Source organism: Phyllostomus hastatus, unplaced genomic scaffold (assembly GCF_019186645.2).
Source record: "Phyllostomus hastatus isolate PE091 unplaced genomic scaffold, TTU_PhHast_1.1 phas_contig_948, whole genome shotgun sequence".
In the NCBI taxonomy this organism is placed as follows: Eukaryota; Metazoa; Chordata; class Mammalia; order Chiroptera; family Phyllostomidae; genus Phyllostomus; species Phyllostomus hastatus.
In genome coordinates, this window is record NW_025333993.1 from 425,796 (window position 1) to 450,709 (window position 24,914).

The 24,914-nt window shown below is 59.9% G+C and overlaps 1 protein-coding gene across 1 annotated transcript; it reads left to right on the forward strand.

The window, feature by feature from the left end:
• The first annotated feature begins 734 nt into the window (after positions 1-734).
• On the forward strand, positions 735-23,473 carry LSS (lanosterol synthase). Its single transcript, XM_045852513.1, is given in 23 exon segments — positions 735-869; positions 1,172-1,340; positions 2,093-2,231; positions 3,904-4,012; positions 4,895-5,016; positions 6,272-6,368; positions 8,416-8,551; positions 8,818-8,926; positions 9,548-9,666; positions 10,795-10,892; positions 11,356-11,383; positions 13,176-13,232; positions 13,865-13,936; positions 14,222-14,236; positions 14,238-14,273; positions 14,910-15,059; positions 15,760-15,856; positions 16,826-16,931; positions 18,958-19,023; positions 19,474-19,554; positions 19,964-20,134; positions 21,131-21,209; positions 21,751-23,473. Coding segments are annotated over 23 exon segments (2,202 nt in total). The 5' UTR covers positions 735-855; the 3' UTR covers positions 21,883-23,473.
• Positions 23,474-24,914: the final 1,441 nt, after the last annotated feature.

Here is a 24,914-nt window from a genome sequence, read left to right on the forward strand (position 1 = left end):
GCTCCAGTTGAAACCTCCTCCCTCCCCTAGCTTGGCCAGACTCAGAGTTTGAGATGTAGGCTGGGGCCCCCATTCCCACTCTGTGTTTCCACATGGAGGGACATCCCCAGAAGAAAAAAAACCCAACGACTTCCAGCCTGTTTTTCCCTTCCAGGGAAGTGAGATTTGGTGAATCTGGGAGAACAGACAGGGTCAAGTGTGTTCAGGCTCCTCTGGGCACAGTTTCTGGGGTGGAGGTTGACATGTGCCTTCCATTGGCACTTGGCTACAAGGTAACTTGGTGGCGCACCCGCAGTCGTGGCATCGGCTCTTGCTCAAGGGCACGAGCTCCTCCCGGCCTCTGGTCCTGCCCTGGCCTAAGCCTCGCAGCTCCCAACACTGGACTCCCTTCCGGTCTCCTGCGGGGCGGGAACTCCCCCAATTCCTCAACCCCACCTGCTTCTTGCCAGGCTCTCACCTCTAGGGGCCGGGCTTCGCCCCTAGGTAAGACCCTGCTTAATCCGCAAGGGGTCGGCTTCGCTCAACCTTAGCCCCGGGCCCGCCCCTAGAGCCCACCCTAACCCCGCCCACTCTGTCTAGGTAGGCCCCAGATCACGGCCCAGGTCCCGCCCTGTCTCTCATGCCACACCCTCCTAGCCCAGGCCCCGCCTCCAGCGCGGTGGGGCGTCTCGCGTTCCACCACTGCGACGGCTAGGCGGGCCTTGGGGCCCACCTTCACGGCGTTCCGATTGGCTGCTCGGACATCTTCCCACCACACACCGGGGTCGGCAGAGTAACGCTCCCTCTAAGCCTGCGGGGACTGGCGGGTGGCTGTGCCGGGCTCTGCGCGCAGGTGGCGGAGATCCAGCAGCAGTCATGACTGAGGGCACGTGAGTCCTCGCGCTCCGGACCCCCCCCCCCCAAGAAGGGAGAGCATCGTCGGGGCTCTGAGATTGGGTCACGGCGGGAAGGGGGCTTCCAGCCGAGGTCCCGCAGCTGGGGACCGCTTGGCGGGGGCAGGGTTGAGGGGATCCGGTTGGGATGCAGGTCCTGCATCTAGAGGTAGAAGTAGCACTAAGAATGTTTGCATTCTGGGAGGGGAGGATGACGGCCTGCCTGTGGGTTGTTGGAAGGAGACCTCTGGGCTCTGCCCTAAAGAAGAGGCAGGATGCCCACTCACAATCGTTTCCAGGTGTCTGCGTCGTAGAGGGGGGCCGTATAAGACAGAGCCCGCCACCGACCTCAGCCGCTGGCGTCTCAGCAATGAGAGGGGCAGGCAGGTGTGGACGTATTTTCAAGAAGAGGACAACCCCGGCCGGGAGCAGACTGCGCTGGAAGCTCACTCCTTGGGATTGGACACTGTAGGTGCTCCAGTCTGCCCCTCACACAGTGTCGGGGACTCCTGCTCCTGTCCCTTTTCCTTAGCGCCAAGAAGCAACAGAGAGCGTTCCCAAAAATACCCTGTGGACGGTATTTTTCCCCTGTTAAACAAGAAGGGGTGTGTAATGTGGAGCCTGGGCCCCATGTCACTAAAGCTGGTTCTTACAGCAATCACTTGAGTTGAAGACAGGGCGTGAGTAGCATGGACCCCTTTGCTTCAATTCCTCTCTCAGTAGATTAGAAGTAAGGATCTGCTCTGATTTTTTTTTACTCAGAAAAAAATATTTTTGATCCAATGAATTTCATGTAAGAAATTCAGCTAGTCGAAGCGTATGCAGTCTAAATGGGACCTCCTGGTCAAGCCCTGGCCTCCAGTTGCTGCCTGTCACTGTGTGATCCCTGGGCCCCTTCCTGTGAGATGTCCCAGGTCTGGGTGGACCTCGGGGCCCCACCCCACCCTCCTGGGCATTTGGTTTATTTATTTAGGATGTCTTGGAGAAGTGAAGAAATTAAAAAATATGACTGGAAAGCAAAACCATGAGAATGTGGAACTGTCCTTTTACTTTGCTGAGATGGCAATACCATCATCAAAGAGCTTCAGGTTTTTTGTTGAAACAGCTAAAACTTTTACAGTAGTTCAGATTCATTATGTTGGCTTGGGCTGTCAGTGATGAAGGCTCCTTTAGCCTGGCCACAGACTCCCCTCAGGTCTCATCTCGTTTCTCCTTTGCAGAGGAGTTACTTCAAAGACTTGCCCAAAGCCCACACAGCCCACGAGGGGGCTCTGAATGGGATAACATTTTACGTGGCGCTGCAGGCGGAAGACGGACACTGGGCGGGTGATTATGGCGGCCCACTCTTTCTTCTGCCAGGTAGGAGGGTGCTGTCCTGGCCTGTGGGTGAGGGCACCCTGGGGCATTATTGGGGTACTGGCCTAACCTCATTCAAGCCCTTGGTGTATGTCTGTGGTGTGAATGAGAGAGCAGGTGAACACCCAGGAGCTCACGTGGAAAAGGCTGGGGAGGGTTACCCTGTACCCTGCTTATTCTAGTGTTGATCCTGGAAGATGGGAGTGAAGGCACGGCCAGCCCAGTGTTCAGACAAGGAAAGCAAGTGGTGTCTTGGGGTAGGTGGGGGAGGGGTGGCTCTTGGGTTCCAGTACAGTGCAGTGGGACCCTCCAGGTGGAAGGCTGAGCCTATGCAAAGGTGCAGGAGGAGGGCGGGGTAGTTTGAGTCCTCTGTGGGCAGCTCTGGCACGTGAACTTATCTTGAGGGGGTGGCTGAGGAGCTTAGCCAGGGGAGCTATAAGTTAGGAGGATTGCTGTTGGGTTTGGCCAGACAAGACTATTGCATCCTGTGAATGTTTCTCTAAAGAAATACTCCGTCTTGTAGTATGGGAGATCGCCTTCTGTAAATGTATGCAGAGGACCCTTTTTCCTGGTGGGAAGAGCACTGCAGCCCCTTGAGCTCGCATCTCCACTTTGCTCCCAAGCTCCGTTGACTCCTGGAGTGTACAGATTTGTATCTTTCTGTCCAGGGGCTCATGGGCCTATCAAGTCAAGGGCTCTTTCTTTCTTCCCACCTGCCTGGAGCCTGTTGAGACTCTTCCCAGGGTCGGCTTTGACCCCGGGCAGAGTGATACGACTTCAGGTGCCTTGGCTGCCTCACCTGTGACATGGGGTGAGGAGGATCTGGTTTGAACATATGTTCATCACTGTGGGGAGCACTGATTCTGGGGTCCAGCCCCCTGAGCTCCAGCCCCATCCCCATCCCCACTGGTTAGTCTCCTTCTGGCTGTGCCTCAGTTTCCTTCCCTGTGCAATAGGGGAAGACACTGGCTCTGCTTCCTGCCTGTGTGTGTGTTTTCTGTCTTGACAGTGTCATGACTATTCTGAAAGGAGGTGGGCTTGCTTTCTGTGAGCCTCTGAGGCGTCTCAGCATCTAGCTGTCCTTCTAGGCCATGTCTGTGGCCACTGTGGTTGCCAGGGCTTTGATGCCTCTGAGTCCGAGTCAGGCATTGTTCCGTGGCACACCGTGGCCGGGCTCGCCCTGAGACCCTCGTGTGGGGTGTCACAGGCATGTGGTTGACAGAGTTGATACGGGAGTGTGCGGGGGAGCAGCGCATGAGCACCACGCTCAGCAGGGCCAGGCAGGGAAGGGAAGGTTCTTTGTAGCTGTTTTTTGTTGTCTGTTCCCCCCACTTGCAAAGTGACATATGCTAGTAAATAACTTGTACAACAGAAACATATTAGGAAGTAAATGTTACTCCACCCGGGGTATCCCATCAGGTGTGGGTCCTGGAGTGGCTGGATGAGCTCCGCACACCCTGTGTGGGGAGTGTCATGCGTGCAGTTGCTGCTGCACCTGGGTCCTGTCCCCAGAGTCCCTGATGGTGCCAGGAGGGGCGGCCTTTCTAGGCTTGTTTCTATGGGAAGGACAATGTTGAGAAAGCTCCCTGTTGGAGAGATCCTCGGGAGGAAAGGGGCCAGGCTTAGCGGTGCTGAGTGCCTGCTCCTACTGATGGACATCTTTTCCGCCACACAGGCCTCCTGATCACTTGCCACGTGGCACGCATCCCTTTGCAGCCCGGATACAGAGAAGAGATGGTGCGGTACTTGCGGTCGGTGCAGCTCCCGGATGGCGGCTGGGGCCTGTGAGTCTGCCCGGCGCTCTCACTGCCCACGCGTGCATGCATGTGCACAGATGTTTTTGTGTAGCACATGCACTCGTCGAGGGGTGGGGTGACTGACTGTGGACCTGGGGTGGGTGGGGGAAGAGTTCAGTGTCATAGCTCGTGTTATAAATTGGTTTCACCACTGGCTGCAAGGCTTGAGACCCTCATGCCAAGTGAAAACCTTCTGGCCACCGTCATTAAGGCAGAAGGCAGTGGTTCTGACTCTGGGGTCGCAACAGGTGCGCCTGGGCTGGTCAGCTCTCCCTGGTCTCAGCCTGCCTTCCTGTGGCGGGGCGTGCTCTTGGGTCAGGGCCCTCCCCAAGGTGGTCAGCTGCCCGCCCACCCTGGTTGTGGGCTCTGGTCGGGCCAAATCCACATCACTGGCCTCCATTGCAGGACCCTAGGGGGACAGCGCAGCCTCTGCTCGCCTCCTCGACAGGGGTGGGGGTCTCTCGAATTGGAGGTCCTGGCTCTGGCCCGTAGGTCCCAGCACTCCAGGACAGATGTCGGGATCTCACCAGGGCCTTACGGCCACACGGGGTGCGAGCACGCCCTGACCCGTCGCCCTGCGTGTGTTCTGTGTGCCATAGCGACGAATGGGCCTTCGTCGGGCGGGTCATGCTGACTGGGGCGTGGGAGAGGAAGCAGAGGAATCGGGCAGGTTCTGCGGGGCCAGTTTTGGAACTGCGTAGTTGCCGGGGAGGTGGCTGTTCTGGCTGTTTCTTGTGTGGTCATGTTTTATGTCAGCGTAGGCTGTGTCAGTGTGCCTGGTTTTCTGAGGAGATTCAGCGGGAAGCATTGCTTCATTTCTGACAAGTCGTAAGAGATGTCCTTCTGTCCCTCTGTCTCCTGCTGCTGCAGGCACATCGAGGACAAGTCCACAGTGTTTGGGACTGCGCTCAGCTATGTGTCCATGAGAATCCTGGGTGTTGGGCCCGACGACCCTGACCTGGTACGAGCACGGAACGTACTTCACAAGAAAGGTATGTATGGCCTGCACAGCCTGTGCTCAGTAAAGGGTCTTGGTTGCCTCGGTTTAACTAGTTCTTGCAGATGAGAAATAGGAAGATGCACCTTCACCTGAAACACTGGGCAAAATACGTGAACAGGGAATTTATCAAAGCAGTCAAGTAGTCTTAACCATACTTTTTTTAAGAAGCAAATTAAGATGAGCATGTACCCTCCTATGCACTGGGTGGGCCTTCTGGCAGGGGCCACCTCTCCCTGGGGGCCTGTGTGCTCTGGAGGCTGTTACTTCAGCCCTGGGGGGCTCCATGGTGCCCTCGGCCCTGAGAGCTCCCCTGCTGCTCTGCAGAGCCTGGCAGGTCTCACCCGCCTGCCTCTCGTGGCTGTTCCTCTGTCCCCCTGTCCCCCTGCTCGGGTGCTCACACACAGGGGCTCCGGCCAGCCCCTCGAGAAGTACCTTTGCACCTCGGCTCTGCGTGCTGCTTCCTCTACCTGGGATCCTGCAGCCCACCTTCCCCGCCTTCCGTGGGGGCTCCTCACCCCTCCCCAGGCTCCTTGCACATTTCTTCTCTGGGAGCCCTTCCTCACTTGCCCGGCTAGATTAAGCCTCCTGTGAGCATTCTAACAGCGTCCTGCACCCTTTTCACGTGCCGTTCTTGCAGTGAGTTCCTCGTTAGCTTCTGGCCCCACTGGCTGCTTTTGGGTTCCGTGCCTGGGGAGGGAATGCTCCCTTCCCTCGTGGCTTCCTGGGCTTTGGCCTCCTTGGGAAGCACAGCCAGGGTGGTGTTCCTGTGCCCGGGACCTGTGTTGCTGGGGTGGCTCCAGCTTGGGCTAGAGTGTCACTGATGGCCAGGTTGGAGTCCCAGCCTGCTTGCTGAGTGGGGGCGCACAGGCCGGGGCAGCTAGGAGTGGCGGTGAGCAGAGAAGGCCGCGTGTGAGTGCTCACTGCCCCTCATCACCCTCTCCAGGCCCATGTGGCAGGGGCTGCTGTGTGCATCGGCCCCTCACCTTCCCAGGTAGCTGCCTGCGTGTGTCCTTCCTGAAGGCAGGGCTGTGAACACCTCTCCTAGGGCTGGGCACACTCGTTTTGCTGGTCCCGCCCGCCTTGTGGCTGTGGTGCTGGGTAGTCCTGAGCAGCTGTCCCTGGAGCCTGCTCCTCGCGGGGCTTGGAGGATTTTTAGCAAGCTTTGCCTTTAGTTCATGCAGGAAGGGCCCGTGCGACTCCTGAGGGTCCAGTTGGAGGGAGATGACGTGGGCCTGTTCTCTCCCCAGGCGGAGCTGTGGCCATTCCCTCCTGGGGGAAGTTCTGGCTGGCCATCCTGAACGTTTACAGCTGGGAAGGTCTCAACACCCTGTTCCCGGAGATGTGGTACGCTTGCCTCTGCGGGGACGCGGCTGCCTTGCTGAGAGCAACGACAGGGCCCTGGGTCCCTAGGGAGGGAGGTGCCCTGGGTTGGGCCACGTGGCAGACAGGTCACCGTGCAGGGCTGGTGCAGAGCCCTGGCCTGGAAGAGGGAAGCTCTGGCTCTGTTGCCTAGGGGAGCGTGATTGCATCCTGTTACTACGGATGTTGCGCGCATCTGCACAAGTGGAGAGGCAGTAGGAGCCCAGCACCCCTCGCCAGCCCAGCGCTGTGCTGTTTTATCTGTTGTCTTGTCTCTCTTGATGGTGGATGTTAAAGTTAATCCCAGACATCAGACTTACCTGCAAACACTTCAGTGTGTGTCTAAAGATAAGAATTTTCTTTCTTTTTTTTAAAAAATATCTTTCAGTTTTTTGTGTTTTTTTTTCACATTTTTAATTTATTTTTTAAAAGATTTTATTTATTCATTTTTAGAGAGGGAAGGGAGGGAGAAAGAGAGAGAGAGAGAAACATCAATGTGCGGTTGCTGGGGGTCATGGCCTGCAACCCAGGCATGTGCCCTGACTGGGAATCAAACCTGCAACACTTTGGTTTGCGGCCCGTGCTCAATCCACTGAGCTATGCCACCCAGGGCTAGAATTTTCTTCTGAACCACCTTATTGTTTACGTACTCAGCAAAATTGACACTAGTTCCTTCTTGTCTAACACTGTCAGTGTCTTCTAACATTTTGTGAATATCTAATGAAAGCTGGGGCATCTCCTCAGAAAACAGTCACATGCATAGCAGTACCCCACTGTGCCTGTAGGAGGTGAGACCCGAAGAACCCCTCCAGCCCCCTCACTCTCAGCAGGGTGGGGGCCCCCAGGGAGCAGCAGGGAGCTTGAGGGGCCCTCATGTTAGGTGGCTTTGGTGGAGGAAGGGTGCGAGGTAAAGAGGCCACTGGGGAGATGACAGCAGGGTCCTGACGAGGGGCCGGGTCCGAGGGCCCAGCCTCCACAGCCACGAGGTGGGGTGGCCGTGGCAGAGGGATAGGGGCAGGTGAAGTGGAAGGAGGGGCGGAGCTTCCTTTGTGGGCAGGGCTAGGTGCTGCTACCCAAGGCCAGCCACCCTGGAAGAGACAGGGAGGCGTCCCGGGGCCCTTCCAACATTTCTTGCCGGCCGCCTTGCCAGCTTGACTGAATCTCCCCATGTGTGAGGGGCAGGCTGGGGAGGGCGCCGTGGAGGGCGCCATGCCGGCCCCAGGCGGGTGCGGGCGTCCGAGGCTGCTGTCCGGGAACCGTGTTGTTTGTGCCCCCCACGAGGTGGGCCCTGGCAGTCGCTGTTGGTCTGCTGGACTTTTTGGAGGGGTGTGGTTTAGAGAGTAAAGGGTGGGTATGCAGGGTGGAGGACCAGAGACCCTGAAGCTAAAGTGTGAAAAAATACCCTTTGAAGTGAGTGGAGGAACACCCAAGAGAGTGAAGGAAGTGGCTCGGCGGGGCAGGGGGCGCCTGCTCGACCCTCAGGGCTGGGAGCCGGGAGGGTGCACTCAGCTCTGCTCCTGCCCAGGCCCCATGGGTGAGCACGGGGAGGGGCGTGAAGGGGAGGGCGGGGAGAACAGGGCTCCCCCTGCCACCTGTAGAAGCTGGCCTGGCCATGCTGACATTAGAAGACACGTGATGGAGGTCGCAACCAAAGGCTCGGGCCTAATCACTTTAAATGAACTTTCTATTTTGGAATAGTTTTCTGCTTCCAGAAAAGTGAGTCCGGAGCTGCCCCACAGACCCCTTGCCCATTTGTCACTCTTCAGGTTCCCTGTTACGCTGTTTGTGTACAACAGAGAAACCACAGACTGTCCCGGGTGTCAGGAGCTGAGCGTCCTGGCTTTAGGGTGCATCCGGGGGGTCCAGGCGTGGCCTGTGCCCCGGGCCCCTGGGGGGTGAGCGTGGCTGTGCAGCTCTGGCCTTGCTAACTGGGGCCAGGACGTTCGTTCACCGAGTCCGTGCTCGGGAGGCCTGGGGCTGTGGCGGTGGCGATGGTGGGGCCGGGGCTCCTGCTGATGCGCCATCTCCCCAGGCTGTTTCCTGACTGGGTGCCTGCACATCCCTCCACACTCTGGTGCCACACCCGGCAGGTCTACCTGCCCATGAGCTACTGCTACGCCACGCGGCTGAGCGCCGAGGAGGACCCGCTGGTCCAGAGCCTGCGCCAGGTGAGCACCTGGCCTGGGCCACCCTCCAGTGCGGCTCCCATGGGCCTGCAGAGCTGAGCCCCCGAGGTTAGGGTGAGGCCTCTGCTCCTGTCCCCTCAGTGACTGCCCAGAGGGACTTGGGGTGGCATGGGGTGCAGGCACCCGTCACTGGGAAGCACGCCCTGAGGTGGGGTCGGGGTGTGGGGTGTTCATCAGGGTGTGCCCTGGTAAGACAGAGGGAGGAGACAGCTGTGGGCAGCCGGGGGCTGAGGCACTGCTGCCCCCAGGAGCTCTATGTGGAGGACTATGCCAGCATCCACTGGCCGGCACAGAGGAACAACGTGGCCCCGGACGACCTCTACACGCCGCACAGCTGGCTGCTGCACGTGGTGTACGGTGGGTGCTCCCCCGGGGCTGGTCAGGCCTCCCTGGGGTCAGCTGACACCTGAGGGGATGATGGGTTTGTCCTCTCCTGTCGTTCGGGTTATGTGGTGATGGGCCTGCTACGCCTGCCTCGTGTCCAGCAGACCTGCCCTGTCCTTGCCCTTGGAATGAGCCTGGGGCTTGGGCTCCCTAGACAAGAAAACTTGGAGCTGAGAGCCTTGGAGGGTGCAGCCATCCCTTCTGTGGGGCAGGGAAGGCAGTTCCCCACCAGGCCCAGTCCGGGCCCACCTCCCTGTGGGACCCGCTGGAGGCCAGCATAGGCTGCAGAGTGCAGAAGGGGCCATGTTCCCTCTGCTGGGCCCTGGGTGGTGCTGGGTCCCTGCCCCGTCCATGCTGAGGAGTAGCTAGATTCCCACGCATGGGGACTGTCCCAACCCAGCAGGGCAGTGTGTCAGGGTGTGCAGGGGCAGGCAAGGTGTTGGGGTGAGGGGTATGGGGAGACAGGAGGAAAAATGGTGAAGCCGCGCAGGCGGCGGGGCGGGGGGGGGGGGGCCCTGGTGCTGCCCCGGGCCTGGCTGGGCTGAGGCCAGGCTCCTGCATGCTCTGTGCTCGCTGACGCCCTCATCCCTGCAGCGATCCTCAACCTGTACGAACGCCACCACAGCACCAGCCTGCGGCAGTGGGCCATCCAGAAGCTGTATGAGCATGTCGCGGCCGACGACCGCTTCACCAAGTGCATCAGCATTGGCCCGGTCAGTGACCCCTGCCCGCTGGGTGTCGGCCTTGGGTGGGCATCTGACTGCAGCCCTGGCATGGGCAAGGACCTAGAGTGGAAGGCCCAGAGGCCAGTCTCTGGGGAACTGGGAGTAGGGGTGTCTTCGAGGGTGGCCCTCCGATCCCACAGGACCTCATTCTGCCCCATCAATGTACTCGGCCCCCCTCCCAACCCCAGCACCTAGTGAGGCCACCTCTCAGGGTCTTTCTGGCCTGCCCCACCCCTAATAACACCCATCCGCCTTTCGCTTATGGGGTTCAGGGCGCCAGGGGTGCTTGGGTTCCATTTCTGGATTCTTCCAAGCTTCATGATCTGGAAGTCGCTGAGCCTCTGGGCTCCTCACCTGGCTTTGCATCTTGGGGATAGGTGTGGACACACCTCCAGGCAGTGCGGCTAGGTGCACAGCAGCCAGTGCAGGGTCGGGGAGGCCAGCTCATGGCCGTGGGTTATGTGTGCAGGAGGCAGAGTGGTTTGAGCCCCTGGGTGGGCCATGACCGTGGGTTCTTGGGGTACACCCAGCCCCACTCCTGCCCCTGCCCCCAGGCATTTTCTGGGCCTCATGAGACCCCAAATGATCGAAAATGATGACACCCCACAGGCCACTCAGTGGTGCTCCTCTAGCAAGCAGCATGTGGCTCTCAGGGTCTGACTTAGCATCGCGTTAAGCACGTCGGCTGCAGAGGGACGTCGGCTGTGGTTGGGTCCTGACTTAGGGGACCCCTCAGTGGACGGTCTGGCCTCCAGGACTTGCGGCTCTGAGCACGCAGCCTCTGCACAGGCCTGGTCTCCGCGTCTCCCCTGTGCCCCTCGGACCCCGCAAACCCGCTCTGGCACCTGCATGGTGGTTCTGCTTGCTGGCGGGCTGGCTGGGCTCACACCTCTTACAGGTTGCCCTCCCTGCTCTGCGCACACCCTCAGCCCCTTCCCACTTTCCCTGGAGACCTGGTTTTCTGGGACCCAACAGCGGCGGTGTCTGTCTCAGGGCCCGGGAGCAGCGCACACTGGGAAACGTGGGTCAGAGCAGAAACGAGGTTTAGAGGGGTCGGGCTATGTCCCCGTGCCTAGCAGGTCTGGAGCAGAGCTCTGATGGGCCCTCCTCCTGCAGATCTCGAAAACCATCAACATGCTCGTGCGCTGGCACGTGGACGGGCCGGACTCCAGCGTTTTCCAGGAGCACGTCTCCAGGATCCCCGATTACCTCTGGTGAGTGTGGCGGGCAGGGCCCAGTTGATTGGTGTCACGCTTGGTCTCCGACTGACATGGCCGAGGGCCCAGTGCGCATGTTCGTGGGCCCTAGTGCCGCAGCGGCCGGCGTGTCGGTATCTCCATCTCATGTCCCGGTGGGGGTGCCACAGTGTCTGCATGACACTGGAACCAGTAGCGTCGGGGTCGATGGAAGCCACGGAGGGTCGACAGAGTGGAGGAGTCCACTCCGCAGCACAAACTCTGGGTGTTTCTGGAAGGCAGAACCGGGAAGCCTGTGGGTGGACAGGGCAGCTACCGGTCAGTGTCAGGAAGACTTTGGTGATGAGGAGAGCTGGTCATTTATGGACTGTACCCGGGAGGGGGCTTCCTGCTGCCCCTGCACACGGCTGGGGGGTCCCCTGTGCTGTGGGGGCTCTGGGTGCCACCTGACACCCAGCTCTTCACCTTCTCCCCTTCACAGGATGGGCCTCGACGGCCTGAAGATGCAGGTGAGGGCTGCAGGGCTGGCTGCTGGCTTCCTTTGCCACCATTCCTGCCTGCGGGTTTGTTGCGATTGAAAAGTCACCCCTTACAAGGCCTGGCAGTGTGGTGAGCCAGCCGTAGGCCCTGTGTCCCGTCTCCGAGGGGACGTGGGGCGCCTCCTGGGCTGGGCCGCTGCACAGGAGCCTAAAGCCCTAGGGTTGTGGCAGCGCTGACGGTCAGAGCCTCCCAGGGCTGTGGGAACCTTGAGATCCAGAGCCCCATAGGATTGTGGGAACGGTGAGGATAAGAGCTCCCAAGGGTTGTGGGAGCACGGAGGGTCTGCAGCCACCATGTGGGAGTCGGAGTAGTTCAGGACTGCAAGTCAGGAGGACGCAGTGACCTCAGAGCCCACACACCGTCCCACCAGAATTCAGGCCTCAGGAGGGAGCCCTGCCCTCCACCCCCCAGCCTGCCTAGCCGTCCCTGCTTCTGAGGGCTCATGGCCTCCTCCCCCAGCACTGAGATGCACTCCCCTGGGCCCTTTTCTGTGTGCATCCCACTGGTTTGGATGTTGTAGGTAATCTGGCACCATCACTGCCCCCACCCCAGGGTGTTTTCTGTTTGTGACCCTGGGGTGGGGTGCACATTACAGGCTGCCCGGGCTGACCTCTGGCTGCAGGGACCCCGTGTGCCACACCCGCCTGGCTCATCATGCGATTGTGGAGGGTCCAGCAGGGTCCTCGGGGCACCTAGGTCACTGGGCCTTTGGGACAGAACATGGGGTCAGCACCCCCAGCGCAGACTCACCTCGGTGCCTTCACCAGGCACACCCTGAGCCCCTCTCCCAGCTCCTGACTCCTCCGCTGCCAATCTCTTGTAAAAGGCTTTTTAAACCATGCCAAGTGGGGGAGGGTGGCAAGCCCCCGTGTGCGTCCCTGCAGCACCTCAGCGCACGAGGGCGTCCTCGTCTCCAGGAAAGCCCCGTGCCGCTGCCACCGCGGAGTCAGGGATGCCTCAGTGTGTCTGCGATGGGTGTGTTGGCAGCAGCAGGATTGGAGCCCAGGGGCTGATCCTCGAGGTCACTTTTGGCCAGCTGTGTCCTCAGTGCCTTCCTCCCTGGCAACTTGCCTGTAAAGGGTCCACTGTCTAGATCCGACTTACTGCCTCCCCTGGGCCCCGTGTTCTCTGCACACTGACAGCTGGATGCTGAGCCTGATGTAGTTGGTTGGGGTTTCTCCCGGCCCATGGCTGTCCTGGCGGTGCGCGTTTCCCCCACACGTCCCTCTGGGCTGAGATGGCCGGCTGCCCCGTCCGGCCGCCTGTTGGTCTGGGCCGAGGCGTCCACACTCCCACCCCTGTTATCTGCGTGTCTGTCCCAGGCCCGCGCTGTCTCCCTGGGGTGCGGTCGTTGCTGTTCTGGTGGGACCCGAGCGCTGACCAGTGAACCGGGCTCCCTGGGTGGGTTTGAAGGAGGCCTTCCCAGCCCAGCTGAGGCTTCGGCCAGGCCCCCCCCACCTCAGAAGTGGGGGTGTTTCTGGGCATTACTGTGAGTGGGACCAGAGGCTGTCGCGGGGTGCGTAGAGGCCATGGGCAGGTGGTGGCCGTCCGAATCCCGAAGTGCCCTGACACAGTCCTGGCCTGGCTGGTGGCCGGTGAAGGCAGGTGGGGCTCCCTGCAGTACCAGGCCTGTGTGAGCTGTGAGGGGCGCACAGAGCCCAGGGGGTCAGGAGGCGCCGGGCCCCTTCCTGCCTCCTTTCAGGTGCGGGCGGAAGGATGCTGCCGCGCTGGCTGCTCTAATAGCTCACCCTCTGTGTGCAGGGCACCAACGGCTCGCAGGTCTGGGACACCTCGTTCGCCATCCAGGCTCTGCTGGAGGTACGTGGCCATGTCTGTCTGTCCCTCAGCCTCCTGCCGACCTTCCTGTCACCCGTCCCTGTGGCCAGCACGGACACCTGCTGACCCTGACTCTTCGCTCTTCTGGGCTCCGAGGCCTCTGGCGATGGCCCAGCTGAGGCTGGGTGTTGCCCGGCCGCTCGGGGCAGTGGGCTGGCTCGCAGGCTTTGGAGCAGGGAGGCTGGAGGGGCTCTGTCCCGGCAGGCAGGGCAGTGGGGGCCGTTCCAGACTCTTCTCAAATGCAAACTGCTCCCCTTGGACACTTTGGAAAGAGCCGCTGAGCACGTGCTAGAGAGAAATGGGGGTTTTTGTTCTGGCGGAATGAGGTCACGGAATCCTGGGGAGCCCTGAGGAGGGGTCTGGGCCACACGGGGACTTCCTTGGACAGGTCAGGACCCTGTGGGTGTGGGTGGGCGGCTGTGTTGCCCCTCCTGCCCACTCTGTTTCTCCATCATGTCTTTCTGACTTGTCGGCAGACAGCCAAGAACCCAGGTGTGTTTGCTGCCGGTTCCCCTAGGGGTGGCAAGACGTCACCAGGACCATCCCGAGACCAACCCCTCCCCCCTGCCCCCCCAGTTCCTGCAGCCAGCGGCTCAGCATCTTCTCTCTTCCAGGCAGGTGCACACCACAGGCCCGAGTTTTCATCCTGCTTGCAGAAGGCACATGAGTTCCTGCGGGTCTCACAGGTGAACCCTAGGGGCTGTGAGGGGCTTCCCATGGGCAGAGGCACCCCTCTTACCCTGCCCTCTCTAGCGCAAGGGGTGCCCGGTGGTGCTTCTCAGGAGCGGGTGGGGCCATGGGTGGTGGGCCAAGGGGGTGGTGTCTTCAGGGCTCCCTCAGGCACCAGTGGCTGAGAGGCCGCAGCCCTGGACCCCGCCTGTCCTGCTGTGCTGGTCCTGCCCCGGTATCCGGTGTGGCAGTGACGTGTTCCCTCCTGTGCTTTGCACACATGTCCTTCGGACGCCGCCCAGGTTCCAGACAACCCACCCTGACTACCAGAAGTACTACCGCCAGATGAACAAGGTACCGTGGTGGCGCCCGCCAGCCCAAGCCCTGGGGGAGGCTGCCTGTCGGCTGGGCCCGGCCTTCGCAGAGGGCTCCCCTCTCGGCGTCCTGGGGCTCTGTCCTCTTATGGGGGCATGTGTGGGCCCTAGGGATGCTCCCGAGATACCCTGACTGAGTCACTGGGCGTGACTGAGGTGGCTGAGCCCCGGGGGGCCTCCCCCAGTGCCGCGCGCACATCTGTGCCCCGCGCACATCTGTGTCCCGCAACGCTCCCGGTCAGACGCAGTTGGACGTGAAGTCAGCTGTCGGGACGTGAACTGGAGGGACAGGCAGAGGGCAGAGAGTGGACAGGTAGTTTCTTCAGCGTGTGTGTGAGAGGGTGGGCATGGCCGTGGCTGCGTCCTTGCAGGGGCCAGGAGGGTGCCTGTGGCTGTGTTTCGTGCCCGTCCTGTGGGGGGCTCCGACGGCTGATGGGCAGAGGCTGCAGTCCAGTGGGGTTCCTGTGCTGGAAGCCTGAGGCCTGTAGGTGCTCGTACACGTGTGTGGCTTGGGGCTGTGGAGGGCGCAGTGGCCTTGGGTGCTCCGAAGACAGGGTGTGGGCGTGGCCTTCTGCCCCCACCTGCCCCCCCGCCACAGCCTCGGTGCCTTCCACAGGGCGGCTTTCCCTTCAGTACCCTGGACTGTGGCTGGATCGTCGCTGACTGCACAGCTGAGGGCCTGAAGTCTGTCCTTCTCGTACAGGAAAAGTGTCCTTTTGTCACCACGCACATCCCGCCAGAGCGGCTCTTCGACGCCGTTGCTGTGGTGAGGCTGCTGGGCATGGGGCTCTGGTCCCCAGGCCCTGAAGGTGCCGTGCATGCAGGGGTCTCTCGGGTCTGGCTCGTGTTGCAGATGAACTGTGCCCCCCTGTCGTTCCCACGAGGCCTGTGTCAGCCAACACTCAGGGCCAAGCGTGAGCCAGAGGGGCAGGTCTGGGCCGGCAGGAGGCCCTGGCCGGGTTGGTACTGAGTCTTGCACTTCCCTCATGGTGTGCGAGCCAGTGTCCTGGGCCCGGCCACTGAGGGCAGGCTGAGGCTGGGCCTGGGTGGCTGCTGCAGCCCCATTTTCTCTCTGGTTGTGGAGGCCCGTAGACCTGGCGGTTCCCAGGCGCCTCCTTCCAGAGGACTGGGAGTCTAACTGTGTGCCTGATGAAAGAGGGGAAGCCTTTTTAGCACCTCCATTTCAGTGCATGTCTTCAGCGGAGGTCACGTATGTGACTTACGAATGCATGCACGTGTTGGGGTGTGTTCCCAGATGGTTACTTAATGGTGCTGCTGACTGATAAAGGGTGTAGCCTGCTGCCAGGGCACCTGAGGGTCTTGGTGTGATGTGAAAACTATCTCCCTGCTGCCCACCCCTGCCCACTGGCCCATTGGTGCTTAGCCCTGTCCCTGGGGTGCTTAGCCCCACGCGGACTTGGGCACCCCCGTGCTCAGCTGTCAAGGTGTGCTGTCTTTGGTTTTAGTTGCTGAACATGAGAAACCCTGAGGGGGGCTTTGCCACCTATGAGACCAAGCGTGGGGGTTACCTGCTGGAGCTGCTGAACCCCTCAGAGATATTCGGTGAGTGGCCAGCCTTCTGGCGTGTGGGCACAACCTGGCCTTGCCAGCCCCCAAGGCAGATTTGCTGAGCATAGCCCTGAGGTCTATCCCCGGGCCGGGGGCAGTGCCCACAAAGGTGCTGGCAGATGATGGTGGATCCTTTAAGGCAGGGGCGTCCCCAACCTCCGGGCTGCAGACTGGTTCCGTCTAGGCCTCTTAGGAACCAGGCCGCACAGCAGGAAGTGAGCTTGAATGTAGGGGCTTGAATCATCCTGAAACCATCCACCCCCCCCCCGATCCGTGGAAAAATTGTCTCCCACAAGACCAATCCCTGGTGCCAAAAAGGTTGGGGGCCGCTGCTCTAAGGAGCCTCCCAAGCCCCAGAGTGTTTCATGCTCCTTGACCTCCGAGGGTAGCTGTGGTGCCCCTACTGTGAAGGGAAAGCGGCGGTTCTGCCTTGGGGGTCACACCGGCTCTGGCCCTGGCCTGGACTGTCTCCTGCTCTGTCCTCCATGGAGACTGCCCCGCCTCCTGAGCACTCCTCGCGGGGGAGGTGTCAGTGGGGACCGTCTCCCTGGGTCATCGTGCTGAGCGTCGTCACGGTTGTGGTCTGTAAGCGCTGGTTCTTCACCCTGGGCCGCCTCTGCGTGCCCTGTACCCCTCCTCTTCACTGTGAGCCCGGCCCAGTGGGGGGTTTCAGGGTGGGGTGCAGCTCTGTGCTGTGCACCCCCCTCCTTCACCCTCCTGTACTCTGCTGCTGGCCCGACTGTCCCACAGCAGATGGGCCTCCAGGTCACTCAGTCATCAGGTCCCCTGTGTAGGTACCACCTGCCACCTGGTGGCTGTGGTCACTAGTGACACCTTACTCGTTTCCTCCAGGGGACGGTCAGGCTCTTGCTGTGCCATGCAGGCCCCACACACTAGGTGCTGGGTTCTTCGCCATTTGGCCTGAACTGCCGAGGTGAAGCTCACGCTCCTTCGCTTTCTCAGGGGACATCATGATTGACTACATGTACGTGGAGTGCACCTCGGCCGTGATGCAGGCGCTCAAGTACTTCCACAAGCAGTTCCCGGAGCACAGGCCGCGGGAAATCAGGTGAGGGCGGCCCGTCCACCCGGCCATGGGTGCTGCCAGCTCGGCAGAGAGCTCAGACACTGCCCGCGTGACACTGAGAGCCGTTGTCCTCTGATGAGGGCCCTGGGGTGAAGCTCATGTAGACCTGGGAGGGGTTTCCAGCGCCCTAAGCCTGGTCGTCTACCCTGAAGTGCACCAGATGCGTGTCCCGGCACTCCAGGGAGCACAGTTACCACACGGGGGCAAGTTCTGTTGCACATCACCTTAGTGTGAAAGATGACCCACGCCCCCAGCTCCACCTGTGTCCAAAGGAACGGTAGCTTCCCAGCCTTCCCCGCTGAAGTCTGACACCTGCAGTGCAGAGCAGTGTGCAGACCCTCGGGGTGGTGCCCGAAGGACTGTCCTGAAGTGGGCCGAGCGTGACCGCAGGGAGCACACGTCACCGGAAGCTCCTCCCCGGGCTCTGCAGTCGCCGCGCTCCTGCACCCCAGGACCCACGGCGGGGACTCAGCCCTGTGCTCGGGAGGCTGGGCCGGCAGAGTAGTGGTTCACACCGTGCTTGTTAGTCAGCATGTCTGCCGAGTGCGGGTGCCGCACTGTGCCCGCCTGTTTGCCGTGGGTCTCCGCGGGCCGTCCGTGGTCACGGTGGACTGTCCCGCTGGGAACACCTGTTCTGGGCACCGAGGACGTCCAGGAAGAGTGTCACAGCCACAGGGGCACGTGCCTCCCCTTCCCCGTCTGGTCTTGAAAGGCCTGTGCTGGGTCCCCACGATGGACTAGGGAGTGTTTGCTTCTTTCTTCATCCCTGAAAGGGTTTGTGTGGGATCGGGATGCTCGTTCGTGGTAACCCAGCAGAATTCACTTACCAAACGTCCAGGCCTGGAGTTCTTCTTCTGGGAAACGGTCACATTTTAGGCTCCTATCTCCAGTAGTTACAGGGCTATTCGGGATCTCTGTTTCTTCCTGGGGCCATTTTGATGAGTTAATTTTCCTAGTAATTTGTACACTTTACCTACATTTCAAATGCATTGCCTAAACTTTTCTTATTTTATCTTAACTTTGATTTCCACTCCACCTGTAGTCATTTCTTCCCGTCACTCATGTCTACTTGTGCCTTCACCTGTATGTGTGTGTTTCCTGTTGCCGAGGAACAGCATCATGGCAGACTGGGCTTAAACCAACGTGCGGCGGTCGCCTCTGAGCTCCTGGGCCGGGGCCTGGGCTGGGCTGGGGTGCATCCCCGGCTGACCGCCGTCTTGTCCGAGCATTGGCGGTGGAGACCTGCTGCGAGCTCGTGTGTTCGTCGGCAGGTGTCCATTTCTTGCGCAGCGTCAACCTCAGGACCCGTTTTTTTCTGACCGTTGCCTGGAGGCCACCCTTCACTCTGGACCCGCGGGCCTCGGCGTGGCTTTGTGCCAGCCGGCAGGGGGAGAATCGAGGGAGAGGGACTCTGCTGGCAAGAGGGCGGCCAGGGTGCCACGTGACGCGGTCACCGGAGTGACGTCCCAGCCCTCTGCAGGAATCTGTCGGTTAGACATCGGTCTCGGGGGCTGCCCACGCCAGAATGGGTGACGTGGGGTGAGCCCCGGAGGAGAGGGTCACGGGCACCGCGGTCTGTGCTCGGGCCTCCTCTCGGCCTGTTCAGAGAGCCGGCTTTTCTTCAGAATTGCCCGTTGGACTTGCGCTGGAGCTTCGCTGCCCTCTAAATCTTTTGTTTTCTCCCTGATTTTTTATTTTGAAAGTTTCATCTCGTGTGATTTTCTCAAGCCCGCGCATTCCCTGACACTGTCTTCGGGGCCGTCGAGCCTGTGGCAGCTGCGTCCTAGGCTGGTTCCTCCCGAGTGTTTGCTTTCCTTCGTGGAGCTCCTTCCTGTGTCCTGTAGTGGCTCCTCCTCTGAACTGTGTCTCCTCTTTCAGCTGTTTGTTCACTTTTACGCATTTTTAAAAGGGAGACCACACTCATTCTTTTTGAGGTGGTAGAATGGGTGGAAATGGGTAAGTCGCTGTTTTGCTGGAACGTTCGTTGGGCCGCCCTCCTGTGTTGCAGGGAGACCCTGGATCAGGGCCTGGAGTTCTGCCGGCGGAAGCAGAGGGATGATGGCTCCTGGGAAGGGTGAGTGAGGTGTGCGGGACTGACGCGGCTGCACTCAAAGTGTCCCTGTGCTCCGGAGGACTCGCGCGGGAAGCCGCCAGCCAGAGATTTCCGGTGGACCTTGTCCTTGGTGCATGCCGGCCCTTCACCCTGGTGGTGTTTGGCAAGCGCGTTGGGCATGCTCCATGGGCCGGGCCTTGTTTGTTGGGCTGAGCATTCACGTCCTCCCCCTCGATTTGGTTAGTTCTCATGTTGCAGTTCCAGCAGACGGACCCGTGCTCTGAGGGCCGTGGGCAGGTCGGTCTCACTGGCCGTAAGCTCTGCTGCTGGTCTGGCTTGTGAAGGCCATGTGGGTATTTTTCTTGAACATAACCACAGCCTCCCCGTGCTGGAGGGTGTTCCCGTCCTCTCACACCCACTGTGACCTTGGCCTAGGCGGCTGAGGCTCTGTTTCCCTGTGTCTCCCTCCAGCTCCTGGGGGGTTTGCTTCACCTACGGCACCTGGTTTGGGCTGGAAGCTTTTGCCTGCATGGGACAGATTTACCGAGATGGGTAAGTGTGGACATTTGCCCCCTGGTGGGATGGGGTCTTCTCAGCGTGATGCTTTGTTCGAAGGGGAGGGTATCTTCGTTCAATGTTTGATTTGGGGGGTGTTTCTACCTGGTTGAAATAGGAGAGGGGCTGGAGTCCAGGACACACACTGGATTGGGTTGAGGGAAGGGCTCAGTCTGAGCTGTGTGCGGTGGCCTCACCCACTTCTGCCTGGCTGGGCGGGTGTTCACGGGGTGGTCATGGCAGGGAGGCCGCCTGCAGCCACGAAGGCTTTCACTTTATCCATGGGGCGGAGGTGCCTCAAGAGTAGCGCCCCTCCCCCTGGTCTTAAAGAGACCGGCCAGGGTGAGAACCCAGGGGCCTGGGCCCTCCACTGTGTGACGGGGTCTGGTGTCTGCTGTCTCTGCAGGACGGCCTGTGCAGAGGTCTCCAGGGCCTGCAACTTCCTGCTGTCCCGGCAGATGGCGGACGGAGGCTGGGGGGAGGACTTCGAGTCCTGCGAGCAGCGGCGTTATGTGCAGAGCGCCCAGTCCCAGATCCACAACACGTGCTGGGCCCTGATGGGGCTGATGGCCGTCAGGTGGGGGCGGGCGCAGGCAGGACACTGAACCTGGCGACTTGGGCGGAGTGTGGGCGGCTGAGCTCTGCGTGCAGGGGTGGGAGGAGGTAAGGTTGCAGGGTTTTCGAGGCAGAGCTGTAGGTCCACCTGAACCATCTGAATGCATCTGCAGAGAGGCTCACCACCACAGTGACGTGACAAGGGACACGAGAGGCCCCAGGGAAACAGTGCGAGGTGTGAACCATCTCCAGCTGTGCTCTGTGGTCCTGCCTGTGTCCATAGCAGTGCTCGGCTGTGTGTGCGTGCAGGCAGGTGCACACACAGGTGTGCAGACATGTAAACATGTACACACATGAAGATGCACACACAACATGCACGCACATGTACACGTGGATGTGCACAGTAGCCCAGTCTGAGCTGCCTTGCTGGGTTTGGGGCCATTTGAGGAATCTTCCTAAAACCTCCTACAAGCTAGGCCAGGCTAGTGTGAGCAGCAGGGGCCTAGCGTGCGGGGACCTCGGGGACAGGGGTCAGCCCCTTGTCTGCTTCACACAGCTGAGCTCGGTCCCGAACCTGCAAGGGTGATTGAGGCTAGCACACATGGCCTCTGTGGCCCTCAGAGGGCCCTGAGCATCAGTGGGCAGGCTGGGCACCAGGCTTGGCGTCCTCCTCTCTGGGGGGCGTAGGAGAGCAGCACCTTGGGGCAGGGGCCAGGGCAGTGGGTCTGGTGCGGGCGGGGCCCCTCATCACCCCCCTCATTCAGGGGGGTGCCCGCCTGGCCTGTTCAGCTCCACACTCGCTGCATCCTCCACTTTCCCGGGTGGAGCTGGGCAGCGACGGCCTGAGGCGTGCTGACTGGCCCTAGTGGTGCCGATACCTCGTGTGTGTTGGGTTAGGTTTCCCACGTCTGCGTCCTGTGCTGGGCTGCAGAGGGCGAGGGCTGGGCTTTGTCTGCAGCCAGTGGCGGTCTCATCCACAGACTGGTGATGGTAGGTTCACTGCCTTCTCTTCTCGCAGGCATCCTGATGTAGAGGCCCTGGAGAGAGGAATCAGGTGTCTGCTCAGAAAACAGCTCCCCAATGGGGACTGGCCCCAGGTATGCTGTGGGGGGCTCGGTGCTGCTTTCGATTTCATGTCCCCTCCTGTCCCCGTGTCCCTCACAGGATGCTCACGGCACGGTTTAGCTTTGGAGATTTGAGATTCAGAGACACCGCTCTCGAGTGGCCTTTGTTGAAAGCAGATCTGTGATGGTCCTCGAGAATCTTGCTTTTTGCAAATGAAGCAGAGGCTGGCGGGGCAGGGCTGCTGGTGCTGGCAGGTGCTGGGAGGCAGTGGATGGCCCTCGGGCTCTGCCTGATGGCCCCTCATGCCCAATCCCTGCTGGCCTGGGGTCATGAGGTCACGTGAAGCAAACTCCCCTCCCCTGGATGAGTCTGGGGTCAACAGGCCCGTGTAGAGCTGGCGACCAGGCCAGAGGGTGCTGCAGGTGGAGGGCGCCGAGAGCTGGGGGTGCTGCTTGGAGGCTCTGCCTTGCCCACTCCGCATGAGGCAGCCAGCCCTCCACCTGGGGAGTCACTTCAGGGAGCCCCTTGGCTGTCTGCTGAAGCCTTTGAGTTGAAGTCCCTGTGTCCTTTCAGGAGAACATCCCCGGGGTCTTCAACAAGTCCTGTACCATCAGCTACACGAGCTACAGGAATGTCTTCCCCATCTGGGCCTGCGGCCGCTTCTCCCGCCTGCACCCCGAAAGTGCCCTTGCTGGCCTCCCTTGAGAGGGGGCCTATGGGCGCCTGGCCTGTGGGGCTGCAGAGTGAGGTTGGAGCATCTCGCCCGACTGGGGAGCCGTTGTAGCCCTGCCCTGGCCTGCCCCGCCCTCCCCACCCTGGAGTGAGTGCTGGGACCAGGCCTGCACATTCGTCAGTGTAGGGCTGGGGTGAGGGAATGAACGCGAAGAACTGCGACACTGGAGAAGGCATGGCGTGTCTGCTGCCTGGGCATGGTCTGTGTCCTTGCGTGAGCCCAGGGCCGGGAGGGCTTTCCTGACCAACAGTCGTTCTCAGCATTGTGCCTTATCTGCCTCCTGCCCGGTGCTGAGCCCCCGCTCCCCAGGATGGCTCTTTCTGCATCTTCTGTCTGTGGGACTGAGGGAGGTGACGGCTTCCCCGAACACCCTGGGGCGGACAGGCTGGGCCTGCCTGTGCACCATCCCACCCCGGCCTCAGTGAGGACAGGGAGCAGACACGGCAGCCCCGCCCCAGATCGCATTCATCCACACTGCACCGCTGTGTGTTCAGTTTCCGGGTGCCAGCGCTCCCCTCCAGAGTTTATAGTCGTCTTGTAATGATGGAAATGCCCGGAGGGGCATTTCAAGCATAGCAAATGGTGAAGGTTAGTGGTTTGGTGGCTACCACTGTGGCGCACTGCTGTGCGCCAGGGACAACTGAGCACCCCAGCCTGTTGGTCGCCACCCACTGAAGCTGGCCGGGCATGTGACGCCCAGGGCACTCTCGTGGCTGCTGTGACCTTCATGCCCTAGTTTGCTCTGAGTTGAAGTGGGAGCCAGATTTCCAGGCGATGCTTCTTGGGGGGTAAACCACTCATTTCCCTTCTGGCTACTCTAAACCGGTTTGGTTCAGTGTGCGTGGACTTGGGGGCTCAGAATGGACACTCTGGGGCCTGGGTATGCCATTGACCTGTGAGGATGAGCAGCTCGTGTGCTCACAGCCTCCCCGGGGGCATGGCTACGAGGAGTCACCGAGAGCTTTGATGAGAATAAAACCCAAGCCTGGTGTCACCTCAGAGGCCCCACCCCAGTGCCACCTCCACCGGCCATTTCTCTGTGCCGTCTCCTGGACTGACAGCAGCCCCACGCTGCACTCCTCTGGCCACCTGGCCTCCTCAGCCTCGCCATCACCTGCCCAGAACCCATCAGGGCCCTTGCCGCTCGCGGAGGCTTCGCCTGTGTGGCCTTGTCCCAGATTCTCAGAGCTCGCCAGCTCCTCAGTTTCAGGAAACACGAGTAGCTGTTCGGAGATAAGCAGGTGCATCTCCAGTTATTTCAGGGAAACCATTTGCCTCAGCCTAATTACAAATCCAGTTCTCTCTCCTGGGCAAATCGCTGAAGAGTCTTGAATTCAAATGATCTTATTTTCATGGATTAAATTTTGAATATGATGCTGGGGAATTTTCTCTGGAGTCCTGTGAGGTTTTCTGTGTTCACTGTGATGTAAGTTTCCCATCCTGTCCTTCGAGGAAACGTTGAACTCGCAGTGGAAACTTCCCTCTGGGAAAAATGCTTTCCCTTACTGAACGTAATCACGACTGCTACTTTTATGTAGGCAATAAAAGTGTTTTAAGAATCCATCCTTCCTCCTCGTCTCCCAGCAACTGCACAAGAATCACAGGTTGCCCGTTCGGCGTCATTTACTTTTCATCTCCACCTGCAACGTAAATTTTTATTTATAATTCACTTTTTTTCCAAGAAGGAATTAAGGTTGGAAACATGCGGCAAAGGGAAATCAGGGCTGGAGAGTCTGGTGGGTTTGGAGGGACGTTAGCACAGGAGCTACCCACTGGGGGGCTGATGAGTGTGCTGTCCTTGGCTTCCAGATGCCGTGCTGGCTGTCTGGAGGCAGTGGAGAGGATGCTCAGTGTGAGACAGGACCCCTATGGGCGAGGAGGGGTGTGCACCACTGGCCGTGCTGCGTCTCACAGCGCCGCAGCGCAGTGCACCTGGTCCCAGCAGAGCCGCCAGCACTGTCCAGAGCTGCAGGGGCAGCTGCAGGGGCAGCTCTGGACAGTGCAGAGATTTACTGGGTACGCCAGGCAGCACTTCTCGACCTTGAGCTCCCCAGCGATGTGCAACCTCGGTGCCTGGCATTTTCGTGTGCAATCTCTGGTGCCCTTCCAAGACCCCCTTCCCTCCCTCAGGAGGATGAGGGTGATAGAGATAACTTCAGAGTCGCTTGTTTTCTTTAGCAAAGGTAATTTAGCCAGCATTGTCCATGTGATGCTGGGGACAGTGATGTGTCTGAGACCCATGCTGACCCAAATGGAGGATGGCTGGTTTGCACGGCTTCAGGCGGCCTCAGTTGCCTGCTCGTACCACAGCCAGGCCTTGTGTGGTGGTGAGACGCAGTGATCCTGAGGCCCCGTGTTCCCTGGTGTCCCCTCCAGTTCTTGGGCAGGTAGGGAGTAGGGCCAGCCCCTGGCCGTTCAGGACAGGTGAGCACGAGAACCCCAGGAGACTAAAAAGCTCAGTGAGCTGTAGGATGATGCAGGGTAGGGCAAAAGGAGGTCTGCAGTTGTGAGCATGCAAAACAGTTTGTTTTGTATTATTATTTATTAATTATTGCATTAGTTTCCATATGAACACCTGTAAACCTACTTTTGCCTCACCCTTTATTGAGTGGTCTAACTATATATACTTGGAGTCTCCAGGGAAGGGCAAGGGGCAGGAGGCAGAAACACTTCTGAAGTAATCATGGTTGAAATTCTTCCAAATGTAATGAAATATAGAAACTCAGAGATCCACAAAGTTCAGCAGACACACAGAATAATCACACAGAGCCCCCTTAAAAAAAAAACAAAACCAAAAAAGCACTTCATAACCAAATGGATAAAAACCAATGATGAATAAAAGTCTTAAAGACAAAAGCAGACATCACTGACAGGCGAACAAAGGCAAGGGTGATGGCCAGCTTGTCGTTAGGAGCACTGCGGGCTGGAAGAAAGGAGAACGACGTCTTTAAGGGACAAACAAAAACAACTGGTCACCTTCAAGTTCCACACCCAGAGAAAACAG